Source organism: Petaurus breviceps, unplaced genomic scaffold (assembly GCF_028583685.1).
Source record: "Petaurus breviceps papuanus isolate PSGF00001 unplaced genomic scaffold, PetGlider_PUasm1.0 287, whole genome shotgun sequence".
In the NCBI taxonomy this organism is placed as follows: domain Eukaryota; kingdom Metazoa; phylum Chordata; class Mammalia; order Diprotodontia; family Petauridae; genus Petaurus; species Petaurus breviceps.
The window spans coordinates 1,476,110-1,488,787 of record NW_027186029.1 but is presented as its reverse complement, the minus strand read 5'-3'; the positions used below and the strand labels follow the sequence as shown (position 1 = coordinate 1,488,787).

The following is a 12,678-nucleotide window of genomic DNA, read 5'->3' as shown; positions in this document are numbered from 1 at the left end:
GTATGAATTCTCTGATGTCGAGTAAGCTGTGTTCTCACCCGAAAGGCCTTCCCACATTCATTACATGCATAAGGCTTCTCTCCAGTATGAATTCTCTGATGATAAATTAATTCTGCACTCTCCCAGAAGGCCTTCCCACATTCATGACACTCATAAGGTTTCTCTCCAGAATGAATTCTGTGGTGTCGAATAAGTTCTACCCTTTGGGGGAAGGCCTTTCCACATTCATGACATTCATAAGGTTTGTCACCAGTATGAATTCGCAAATGTTGACTAAGTGTTGACCTTCGGGAAAATGCTTTCCCACATTCATGACATTCATATGGTTTCTCTCCAGTATGAATTCTTTGATGGTAAGTAAGAGCTGAACTGGTGGTAAAAGCCTTCCCACACTCATTACATTCGTATGGTTTCTCGCCAGTATGATTTCTTTGATGCAGTGTGAGCTCTGCGCTCTGTCGGAAGGCTTTTCCACAATCAAGACATTCATAAGGTTTCTCTCCTGTGTGTATTTTCTGATGTCGAGTAAGTTCTGAGCTCTGGCAGAAGGCCTTCCCACATTCGTGACATTTATAGGGTTTCTCTCCATTATGTATTCTCTGATGTTGGGTAAGTTTTCCACTCACACGAAATGCCTTGCCACATTCATTACATTCATAAGGCTTCTCCCCTGTATGAATTCTCTGATGTCGGGAAAGCTGTTCACTCAAGCGGAAGGCTTTCCCACATTCATGACACTTATAAGGTTTCTCTCCAGTATGAATTCTCTGATGATAAATTAGTTCTGCATTCTGCCAGAAAGCTTTCCCACACTCATGGCATTCATAAGGTTTCTCTCCAGTGTGAACTCTCTGGTGTTGGTTAAGCTGTGCAATCAGACGGAAAGCCTTCCCACATTCAGGACATTCAAAAGGTTTTTCTCCAGTGTGAATTCTCCGATGTTGGGTAAGCTGTGAACTTTGCCAGAAAGCCTTCCCACACTCATGACATTCATAATGTTTCTCTCCTGTGTGAACTCTCTGGTGATAACTTAGTCCTGTTCTCTGACGAAAGGCTTTCCCACATTCATGACATTCATAAGGTTTCTCTCCAGTGTGAACTTTCCGATGATAACTTAATCCTGTCCTCTGGCGGAAGGCCTTCCCACATTCAGGACAGACATAAGGTTTCTCTCCAGTATGAACTCTCTGGTGATAAATTAGACCTTTCTTCTCACGGAAAGATTTTCCACATTCATTGCATTCATAAGGTTTCTCTCCAGTATGAATTGTCTGATGGCAAGTAAGATGTGCACTCAAGCGGAAAACCTTGCCACATTCATTACATTCATATGGTTTCTCCCCAGTATGAATTGTCTGATGACGAATAAGGTGGGCACTCTGGCGAAAGACTTTCCCACATTCATTGCATTCATAAGGTTTCTCCCCAGTATGAATTGCCTGATGTCGAGTAAGCTGTGTGTTGAGGCGGAAAACCTTTCCACATTCATTACATGCATAAGGTTTCTCCCCAGTATGAATTCTCTGATGTTCAATAAGGTGTATAGCCAGAAAGAAAGCTTTCCCACACTCATTACAAAGGTAGGGTTTCTCTCCAATACGATCTGTTTGATGGGAATTACTGGATGGGCTGCTATTGAAGGCTTTCCCACAGTCATTAGGGTGATATGTTTGTTCTGTAGGATACAGTCTATGATATTCAATGAAGTCTAATTTAGAACCGAAGGCTTTGCCATACTCATTATACTTAGAAAACATTTTCTTAGAACAGATTCTATTGCATGTAATCAGTTCTGAATACAGACGGATATTCTCTCTGCCTGTATGACAGAGACTCTCTCCTACACATACTCTTTGCTGCGGAAAAATGGCTGGCTCACAACTGAAGCTTCTGCCATAGGCGTTACAGTCCTGGCCTTTCGCTTTCCTGGGAGTTTCCCTTTGGATGATTTTTCCTGGCTGAGAAGGTGTCTCCTCATTGCTCTGCTGGCTCTTTAACCCTGCATCATATCCCCAGGCTGCTCTGAAGTTGCAGACCAAGGACCCATGCCATCTTGGCAATCTTTTCTGAGATGATGATTCCATAGAAATGTCCAGCTTTGGAACAGACTCCCTGGCTTCAGGCCTAGTCTCCCAGTCTGAAAGAAAGAAAAATGCAAACATCCCCATGTTGTATTTCCCCCAGGAAAATAAAACCAATGGTTTAACCTCAACAGGAAGAACAAATAATGCCAACTTATGTCTGTAATAGACATTTATCATTTACATAATCATCATTCACGTTGATTCTCAAAACCACTTGTGAGCTATATCAATTATTACATTTTATAACTGAGGCCCAGAGTGACTTAGAGACATGCCCAAGGTCACACAACTAATGATTGGCAGGATCAGAACTGGAGCTTAAATCTCCTCCTCCATCCCAATGGATCTACCCAAGGAACTGAACTAAGGGTAGATACATATTGAAATGAGGCTGAAGGGTCCTCAATCACCGATAATGCTGAGAAGACTCCTGAACTGATTGAGAGGCAGCCTAGCCGGCCCTTTAGTTTCCGGGCAAAGCTAAGATGACGCAATTCTCAATACTCCTCCTTCCCAAAACACGTTCTTGAGCTTGAAGAAAGTAATAAAAGGAGGAACAGAGCTGATCACCGTGTTTCTTCTCCCTCAGACTCTCCTCTGAGGCGCTCCTTCCCAGGCTCCTGTCACCCCGATACACGATCAAAGAAGAGACCGAACTGCACACAGCACGTTTTGAGGAACACAAATTAATTGTTAATTTCATTCTGAATGTCTTGGGGAAAGAGCATGAAGGAATGAAAAGCCTTTGCTGAAAAACTCACAGCCTTTGGGGTTTGAATATCTGGGCTGAAATCCTGACTCTCAGGCTTGTTACCTGTGACCTGGGCAAATCACACAATTCTCTCCCTAAGGCTTAGTTTCCTCATAAATGAGGAATAAGGGGGCTGGACTACATGACAGCTGAAGTTCCTTTCAGCTCTGGACATACAATCCAATTATCCCAGAGTCAAAGAATTTCAGGTTGGAAGGGACCTCATGGGGAAGAAAAAGTCTCCTTTGAGTCTGTCTAAAATATGTCAGATACACATTTGTGATTGGCCAAGATCACTGGGACAACACTCAGAAACTTGGCTGTAGCCCCAAAGGCAGCTCCACTGAGGAGAAGCTTCATGTCCCCAGAGCTCTGCAGCCCATTCCAGCTTGTGAAAACTCCGATGTACTCAAAGGATGCACAATCTCTCAAGTTTACTCACTTACTTGGACAGTCCTTCCTTGGGACGACATCTCCCTCTGTCACCCAAGGTGCTTCCCCTTGTTCCAGCTGGTAGATCATATCTGGTTTTGAAGCTGCCAGTCCTATTCATTGGAAACGAAAGGGCTGTAGACAGAATGAACTCAGAATTCTTTTTTTTGTTTTTGCTTTTTTGGAGGGCAATTGGGGTTAAGTGACTTGCCCAAGGTCACATGGCTAGTAAGTGTGTCAAGTGTCTCAGGCCACATTTGAACTCAGGTCCTCCTGACTCCAGGGCTGGTGCTCTATTCACTGAACCACCTAGCTACCACCCCAGAATTCATTCTTTCCTCTCTAATGTCAGGGGAAGTGGGTGTCCCAGGAAGGCCCACCATGGAGATAAATCAAGGACTTCTAAAGAATGTTCTGCATTGTGCTCCTGGGAGATATGAAAAAAGGGGTCACCAAGTGGACCTAGTCTTAGTTCATCTGAACCACTCCCTATGAGGGTGCAAAGATTTCACCGTTCTGAGCACTGAGAATTCCAGGCACAACCTCAAGGACAGTGCAATCAAACAGCTAGATTCCAGTTTACAAGCAAAGATCTCCCATAGACTAGCAGCTCTGAAACCAGGAACTGTTTGTTTTTCTGTCCTCAGGGTCTAACAAAGTATTTTGTACTTATTGGAAGATCAATCGCGGCTTCTTGGATCTGGGAACAGGTAACATACAAGTACTAGAAACCTTTAGTTTTGTCTGCTAAATTAAACTCAGTCACCACTGAAGCCACCGCACAGCATTTCCCACAAGAAGAATCAGACCCTCTCTGGGACAGTCAGAATCCCAGGAAGGGTCCATGGGCCTCACCCAGGCAGACCAGGTTCCTGTAGTTCTCTAGCATCACCTCCCGGTACAGCTCCTTCTGGGAAGGTGCCAGCTGCCCCCACTCTTCTGGGGTGAAGTTCACAGCCACATCCCTGAAAGTCACCGAGCCCTGAAATACAAGTTATGTAGGTATCACCCAGGGACCGTCTCTCATTTGGTAGAATAAAGACAACACAGGTTCTGCAATCAGAGGACTTGGTTTCCAAACCTACCTTTGACATTTACAACCTGAGTGACAGAGGACAATCACTTCAATCTTGTTGGGCTCCAGGTCCCTCATCTCTATAACTCAGAGGGCTGTATCAGAAAACCATGGAGGTGCTCCCTTCTACCTCCAGATCTACGTCTGATGATACTATACTATAGGGGTCACTTTTGACAGCAGTTGGGCTTCAGAGCACTGTTGGAGGGAGTCTAGGATGTCACCAGGCAGTCAGGGTGATTTGTTCTCTCTTCTCCCTACACACACACATCCCAGAGCTAATGTGAGTCAGACATCAGGGGACAGACTAAGGAAGGACAGCAGGATCTAATTATGAGCCCACAGAGACCGACCTAAAACAGCTATGGGTCCTTTGGGCAAGGAGTACATGAGGACCCCCTTGGCCATAAGAGCCCTCTGTGCTGTAGCCTCAAGGAGTCGCCTAAATCCAGAGTGAATGGCCCAGGGTCCACAGTGAGTAGTGAACAGATGCTACAACTTGTGGTATATGCAAAACAAATCTGAAATGTAAGCACATATATGCAATGAAAATGAGAGGCTAGAGCAAAATGTATTCTGTATCAGCTGAATCCAAAGGAAATGGTTTTGTTCCCATAATATCAGAAAAAGGAAAATAAAACTTCACAATATCAAGTCAAAGCAAACTTTCTAACAGTGTTGTCCAAAAGTGGACAGGGGGACCTTAGGAGGTAGGGGGTTCTCTTTCACTGGAGGTCTTCATGAAGCAACTTCTGACTCCCAAGTCAGCACTCCAGCCATACCACCCCCTGGCCTCATAAGGCTGAGAGGTGGAGGGTCAGCCCAGAGGCCGCTATCATTGGAAGGAAGAGCATGGAGTAGAGAGCAATGTGTGAGAAGACTGGGAAGGTAGGAGGGGTCAGGGTAGGAAGAGCTCAGAATGCCAGACAGAGCATTTTGTATTTGATCCTGAAGGCAACTGGGAGTCACTGGAGTTTGCTGAGTAAAAGAGGTGTGTGCAAGACATGATCACACCCGTGCTTTAGGAACATCACCTTGGTGGCTGCATGGAGGCTGGACTAGAGTGGGGAGAGACTGGGAATAAGTGAAAGTGGGGATCGCTGCTCTGCCGGAGAGGGCGGGATGAAACAAGGTGCAGGCACAGGGATTGGCCTTGGGAAGGAGTAGGCCCTCTTCATCGCGTAAGTCGAGTAGAGGAGGTGCTGGTAGCAGGTATCTGAATGACAGGACATGAAGGAGAGAGAAGGAGGAGCTCTTGGTGAATGGTACCAATTTTTTACAGTAAAATATGAGTCAAGGTTCCCTGCTGAGATGACTGGGGGGGAGGGGAGGAGCCATGGGAGGTTTGAGGAGGGATGAAAAGGTCTGGAAAAGCCATTGTGGACAGTGGGAGAGGGAGCAGATAAGGGAAGTACAGCAGGACTGCCTAGCGGCAGTGAGGACCCAGCTGAGGTTGTAGAACATACATCTGTATGATACAAGAAATCTGGTAAGAAATCTTACTTTCCTTTTCAAACGGCCGATGTTAGATTGCAAAGAATCAATATTAAATATTTTGTAGAATTTGCTTGTAAATCCAGCTGGTCGTGGAATCATTTTTCCTTTGGTAGTTGATATATGGCTTATTCAATTTCTTTTTCTGAGACTGGGTTGACGACGTTTGTTTTTTTTTAAACATTAGGATAACATTAGATTGTTTCAAATTTCCTCCTGCAGCTCATCAGGACTGTGCAAGCTGACCTATCAGTCAGGCACAAAACACTATAAAGCTCATCCATTATGGGGAAACCTTCTGTAAACACAGACCGACTTTATTCAAAGGCCAAAATGCTGTTCTTTTGAACCACGTCCTTGTGACTGTTTACATTCAGGACAGAATAAAGCTTTCCCTCCTAAGAAGGTAGTTATTGTTTCCAATGTACTGCAACAGGTTATAGTTACTGGAAGACTTTTAAAGGGATTCATTCCTAGTTAGTGTGCCTTTGTTTACCAGTAATGACACAGGCTTCATCTGACCGCACAGACCATAAAAGAAATTAGCAAGGCTTTGCACATTCAGCACCCTCTCGCTGTCCAGATCATGCGGAGTCTGCAGGGGCAGCAGAGCTAAGATGACGATTACGTATGTTGAGAATGGTCTTCGACGGCCAGAGGCCCTGGTTTAATAAGAGGCGGGAGAGCCAAAAGCAGACTGGCGCTTCTCTACCTGAAATGAGTGGGCACAGTGATGGGGCTTTCTATCTCTCCCTGTGGCAGGCCAGTTATTGAGCAAAAATTAGTTGATGGTACTTTTGAATTTCTGAATGTTAAAAAAATGCATCAAGGCTTTTCCCACACAGGTGCACGTTGCCTTCCTCAGACCCAGAGTGGCAGTGCAGTGCCCGCCAGCCTGGGGAATGAAGCCACTCAGCAGCCAAGGTCCTGGCGAACCCCTCACACCAGCCCTGAAGGGAAGGGCCAGGGCCTCCCTGCCTGGATCCACCCTCCCCCAGTGAAAGCATGCCTCACAAGCAGAACATACAAATCCGGGCAAGACAAGTACCCACACTCCCTAAGTCTGCTTCCCCAAATGGACAGTCCTGATTCTCCAAAGCCTCCTTCTCAGGGACTGATCTGAATGTTTTTAGGCTCTTCATTAGTCAGAATTAATCAATCATAAAGAGAAATGTGCCCCTTTTTTCCCGGCAAAGACCAACATCTCCTGTTAGTAATGAAATCAGTGCCTGCCTCGCGCTATTACACCAATCTGCTAATGACAGCAAGGGTTCTTAAGGCAGAATGCGTTCTTCTATCCCGGACTCATTAGGAGGTCGGAGGCGCTCAGTGGTGCTCAGACCTTGGCCATGCTTAGACCTATGCTTCTCCTCACTGCAATAAACGAAGTCACACTGTCTCTGCCCATCCTGTCTAAATCACTCACCTGCGATGCTGTGTGTCTTAATGACTGATGCCAAGCACACCCATCAAGCCGCTCAAGGACCTTGTCTCTGGACATTTGGTACACGGGCAGCAGAGCACACACAGCAGGTCACAAGGACAGCAAATCTACTTTAACCGCTAGCGTTCTGTCACCTGTGTTCTGAGGTGTTTTCCCCCTAAAGACACCACCTGTGCTGACCCTGGCTACATGCAAACTGGTCAAGACTGTGCTAACTATGGGCCTAGAGCAGCTCCCCAGTTTTCAGGAGGGTCCATTAGAAATAAAGGAGCGCTGTCTGAGGGAGCTAAGCTTAGCAGCAGATCACTTTCACCCTATGGCCTTGTTGGAGCTTTTGAAGAAATAAAATTTATCTCAGCTCCTGGAACAAGGACGCAATGATGCTGCTTCTTTCCTGAACAACAATCCAGCAGCAAGAAATGGTCATCGGGACAGTGGTCCTTCAGAACCCAAGGGCTGACTACTGAGCACAGAGAAGAGGTGCTGAGGGGGAAGGAAGGTCCCACACACACTCCAGACTCATCTAAGCACAGTCCTCTTTGGTCTCCATCAAAGAAGGGTCAGAACTCCCCAAGACCGACCAGTGCAATCTAAATCTCAGGACGGTTCTATCTTGGGGTCCCTTGGTTCCATCATCCTATACGGACTCTCATGTTTACTTTGCATGATCCTGCCAGACTCAAACTTTGCCTCATAGTCAAAGAAAGTTTCATTTTGTCCCATGAAGAAAAACACAGTATATACTCTGAAATATCTTAAATAAAAGAGTTTAAAGAAAATGAAATCAGGTCTCATGCAAGTTGAAACTGGAGATGTCCTGGCCGGGCTGAAGAGACACAAAATGGCAGGCTGTGGACACAGGACACAGACAAGTGCTCTAGCCAAAAGCGAGCTCCCATTCATCAGACATCAGCAAATGGCACAAAATGTATTTTGCTATGTGACCGCACACAGCTGAGCCTGGGCTACTGGCCCAGCCCTTCTAATCAGCAACACTTTCATCTTGGCTTGGAGGCCCTGAGGTGGAACGTTCCTGTGATGAACTAATGCCACAAATGCACTGCTGACCTGGTTTCACTGTCTAGGCCTTATTCTTGATTTGTAACTTTAATGGAAGTCTGCAGCTTGAGGAAATTGCTAAGAGTTCTGGGGCAGCCCTGGAGAGTCTCCAAGTCCAAGACACCCTGTGGCAAACCTGGCACAGCTGGGGAGGAGAGTGAAGCTGGTCAGGACGCTCTCCTCAGAGCAGCTGTTGGGGCTAACTAAGGACCAGGCTGAATGACTCTGGCGATTCATGGCAAGGGCCAACACAACCCCACTGCCAGAAGCCAACAGCCGCCCTAAGCATCAGCGACGTCATCTGTGGATAACAAATACTTGGAAGAGGGTGCCCAAGGTCATGGGGGAAAACTGAGACTCTCCCTACCCCCTACCTCAAAGGCTTCCAAATGGAATCCTGCCCTTTGGCTGACAGCTTGGGTGGGATTCCTGAGCAGACAAAGGTCTACAGAAAACCCTGAACCTGGGATCCAAGATCTGAGGGCCCCCAACTGTCCCTAGAGGCTCCATTATTACAAGACTGATTTGCACCCTCTCCAACTGAAGCCGAGGGGCTCTGACTACCTGAAAGCAGTAAGGGGAGGAGGGAGAAGGGGGTGGACCTGGGTTCAAGTGCTGCCTCTCTCCCCTGTGGTCCTCAGTCTCCTTATCTGTAAAACAAGGGCTGGACTAGACAACCCACACAGCTCGACACCATTTCCAAGCTGAGGTTGCTTCCTTGTGTAAAATGACTTCCAGGGTGCTCCCAGCTCTGCACCAAACTTCCCCAGGGGCCACAACTTCGTGAACTACAGCAAGGTGCCTGCACTCTGAGGACCCTGCTGCCAGTGCAGGAAGGAGGAAACTGCCACTCACCTGGTGGGCCCTGGCTGTCAGGAACACAAGGGCCATTCCTGAGCCCAGGAAACTCACTCCGTCTTGGGAAGGCAGGTCTGAGGAGGAAAAGCAGGCAATGAATGGGCTTTGTCCTGCCTCAAGGCTTCCCATTGAACTGGCTACCTATGCCCACACCCATAAGGTGCTGTGCTGAGGGCAGTCAGTTAAACAATAAACGTCTACTGAGTGCCTACTGTGTGCCAGGCATGGTGCTACACACTAGGGATACAAGCCCTGCCCTCAAGGAGCTCACATCTCACGGGGGAGACGACAAACGCACAGGATAAATAGGACATATTTAAGAGCCTTAGGAAAGGTGGGGCTCTGGAGGAGGCCAGGGAAGGCAGCGAGCAGAGAGGAGGTTGAGGGACAGCCAGAGAGCACCCAGAGCTGAGGGCCGGAGGGGCATGCTGCCCCAGCAGCCAGTAGGCAGGCGCCACTGGCTGGAGGAGAATGGAGTGGGGAGGGAAGATGTCCAGAAAGGCAGGAGCGGTGCAGGTCACGAAGGGCTCTGAATACCCCACGGAAGACTTGATAGTCAGTCTTGGAGAGAATAGGGAGCCATGGAAGGTGGCTGATGGGAGGATGGGTTGCAGGAGCAGCCAGAGCCCCTGCCCCTGAGCAATCACAGCAATGTTCTAGGTGGATGTGCTGGGGGCAGGGTTAGAGGGGAGAAGCGGACAGATAATCAGAGATGATCAGATGATCAGAGAGATGATGCAGACGTGAGAAAGGGACAGGCCTTGGCACCACACTGGATATGGGGAGTGAGACATAGTGGGGGAACCAGGATGACACCTAAAGGGTGAGCCTAAAGGGGGACTGGGACGAGGAGGAGGAGGAGCTGTTTTAGACATCCTGAGTGTAAGATGTCTACTGGATATTGAGTCGGAGAAGTCTGAAAGGCCATTAGAGATGTGAGATTAGACATAGGTAAGAGACAGGAACAGGAAAGGTAGATTTGAGAATCATTAATATAGAGATGCTAAGTAATTCCTGGGAGCTAATGAGATCACTGAGTGAAGGAAGAGAAGAGAAGAGGGCCCAGGACAGACTCCTGCAGGCCCACGGTGGGAGGGCATGAGGGGATGAGGATCCAGCAAAGGAGACCAGAGGAGAGGTCAGACAGACAAGAGGACAACCCGGACAGAGGGGTCCTGAAAGCCTAAGGAAGAGGGGCAGGCTCAAAGGGCCTGACACGCGGTAGGGGCTCAATGAGTGCTTACTGACTAAGGGTGTCAAGGAATTCAGAGGTCAAGAAGACTGAGCATTGAGAAAAGGCCATTGGCAACCAAGAGATCATGGGGAACTCTGGAGAAAGCAGTTTGGGTGGAATGATGAGGCTGGAAGCCCAACTGTAAGGGGCTTAAGACGGTGACAGGGGAGACACTGGAAGCATCTCAGCCTTTTTGGAGTGTCAGAAGAGATAAGGACAGAGTTATCAGGGATGGAAGGGGCAAGGGAGCATGTTTTCTGCAAGGGAATAGAAAATATTTCAGAATACAAAGACAAAATGGAAACCGTTCCATCGATCCCTCAAGGGTCTCAGACCAAGCTGGGAGATCTTCCGTGCTGGAGAAAAGTGGTACAGCACGAGGGAGTCAGGAGAGATCTGGGTTCCAATCACGATGTGAGCCCAGGGGCATTAACTTAAGTGCAAGGGACTCAAGCTGGCTCCACTGGGAGAGCAGGAGAAGAGCTCACTCAATCAATCAGATGATGGCCTGCTTGCCATCTGAAGGCACAATGCTAAGGCCAGGCCGCAAGGAAGGGTCAAAGCAAGCCCTATGGGAGAGCCAAGTCAGGGGGAAGAGCCAGACAAGCAGGAAGAGGACCTGGACAGAGCAAGGTGGTGGAAGTCCAGAGAGGGGAAAGAAAGACCAGAAGAGTCATCGAAAAGGTCAAGAAGGACGAGGGCTTAGATTAGGCAACGCAGAGACCAAGGGCAGTCTGGCAAAGGGCATATTCGGTTAAATGATGAAGCTTCGATCCAAGCTACAGAGGCCTTAAAACCGACCCACCCAAGTGAAGGAGGCTTCAGCCAGGAAGGGGAGGAGAGCTACAGGCCAACAGCTAGCAGAGGCAGTGGGATCAAGGGAGGGTTTTTCACGGGTGAGGCAGACATGGGCAAGCTGCCAGCTGACTCAAGAATAGAGAAAGAAAGAGGATGGTGAAGGCAGGCAATATGTCAGGGCAGACGGGAGGGGAGGGGATCAAGAGGGAGTGGCGAGTGATCTGGTCTTGGTCAGAAGTTGGGCTGAAGGAGGAGATGGTGAGCAGGGAAGTGTAAGGGGAGGGGAGGGCTCAGGTGAGAGGATCAGAGGAGATAAAGTACTGTCCACATTGGGCAGACCATACAGCACCTTACCAGGTCAGCTCTCGATTCCAGGTCAATACAGGCCGAGAAGTGCAGGGAGCTGACCAGAGGCTTGCAGGAATATCAGAATTGGGAGAGGAATGCATTGCATTGTGGGGGAGGGGGCCAGCGCACCCTGCCTCACTGGATATCTTTCCTGCCCACCGAGGAGTCTGCATTTTGTCATCCAGCCTGTGGCCATACAACTTTTTAAATCCCAAACCCCAAGCAGTAATTTCTGAACTTGGACACAAGGGCTGTTTTATTTGCTTCTTTGTAAGTCCTCCTACGTTATAACTACCGCACCAGTTAGAGACATTATAAAACTTATGCAAAAAGAGATTAGAAAAAAGTTGGTCAAGAGGAGACAATATAGGATCCCAGAGTCAAGAGGGGGCCGACGACGCTTATCAATCAGCCAATGACCATTTAGAGGGAGCTAACGGGAGACACGAGCCACGCCCGGGACAACGGCAGGAAGGCTGGAATGAAGGGGCCCAGGGCGCTCCAGGCGTGGGGGAGGGGCAAGCGAGGTGCCCAGAGCTCAGATGAGGGTCTCTTGGTGCACAGCCGTGAGGCCGAGTGAGTCACGGGGCTGCCCAGTAGGAGGAGGGGACGCGGGGGCAACAAGACTGGAAATGGAAGAGGGGACGGGGTTACACGGGGCGTCCCACTGGACAAAGCCCCGCACGTGGGCAGCAGCTGTGCGTGGACGAGGGGACAGAGTGACAGACGCCCTGGGAGGTCTCCGAGCCAAGGCTCTGCATCTGACTGAATTCCGGGGAAGCCCGCCCGGCTCTTCCTCACCGAGCACCATGGGCCTCTGCAGCGCCGGGCCGGGGCCAAGGGGCCCAGTCTGCGTAGACAGAGGCGGCCTGGGGAGCTGCCCCCCAGGGGGTCACGGTCACCTCCAGCTCAGGCTGGGGGCCTTGCTATAGCCGGGCAACGGCAGCCAGACTGGTGCTTCACTGGCCAAGACGGCCTGGGTGGCTGTACGAACCAGGGGCACCAGCCAGGACCCTGCCAGGAGGGCGAGAGAGGGAGAGCCAGGCCTGGGGCAGAGGGGAGGGAGGGGAGGCAATGGGAGCCGGGGGGGAAGGGGGGGAG

General features: G+C 49.1%; 1 protein-coding gene across 6 annotated transcripts in view; it reads right to left on the bottom strand.

Annotated features, from left to right (window-relative positions):
- The window catches only part of LOC138167679 (zinc finger protein 420-like), a 14,375-nt gene that overhangs the window by 1,195 nt on the left and 502 nt on the right, over positions 1-12,678 (bottom strand). Inside the window, exons 2-5 of one of the 6 annotated variants that reach the window (XM_069096618.1) lie at positions 9,195-9,271; positions 4,123-4,249; positions 3,282-3,380; positions 1-2,137 (exon numbers count right to left, since the gene is read on the bottom strand). The exon at positions 1-2,137 is cut by the window's left edge and continues 1,195 nt beyond it. In XM_069096618.1, coding sequence (XP_068952719.1) covers positions 1-2,137; positions 3,282-3,380; positions 4,123-4,249; positions 9,195-9,230 — 2,399 coding nt within the window. In that variant the 5' untranslated portion in view covers positions 9,231-9,271. Of the gene's footprint in view, positions 2,138-3,277; positions 3,403-4,122; positions 4,250-9,194; positions 9,272-12,678 lie in introns of those variants that run through there. The other 5 variants (XM_069096619.1, XM_069096623.1, XM_069096620.1 and 2 more) reach the window with 5 other exon arrangements.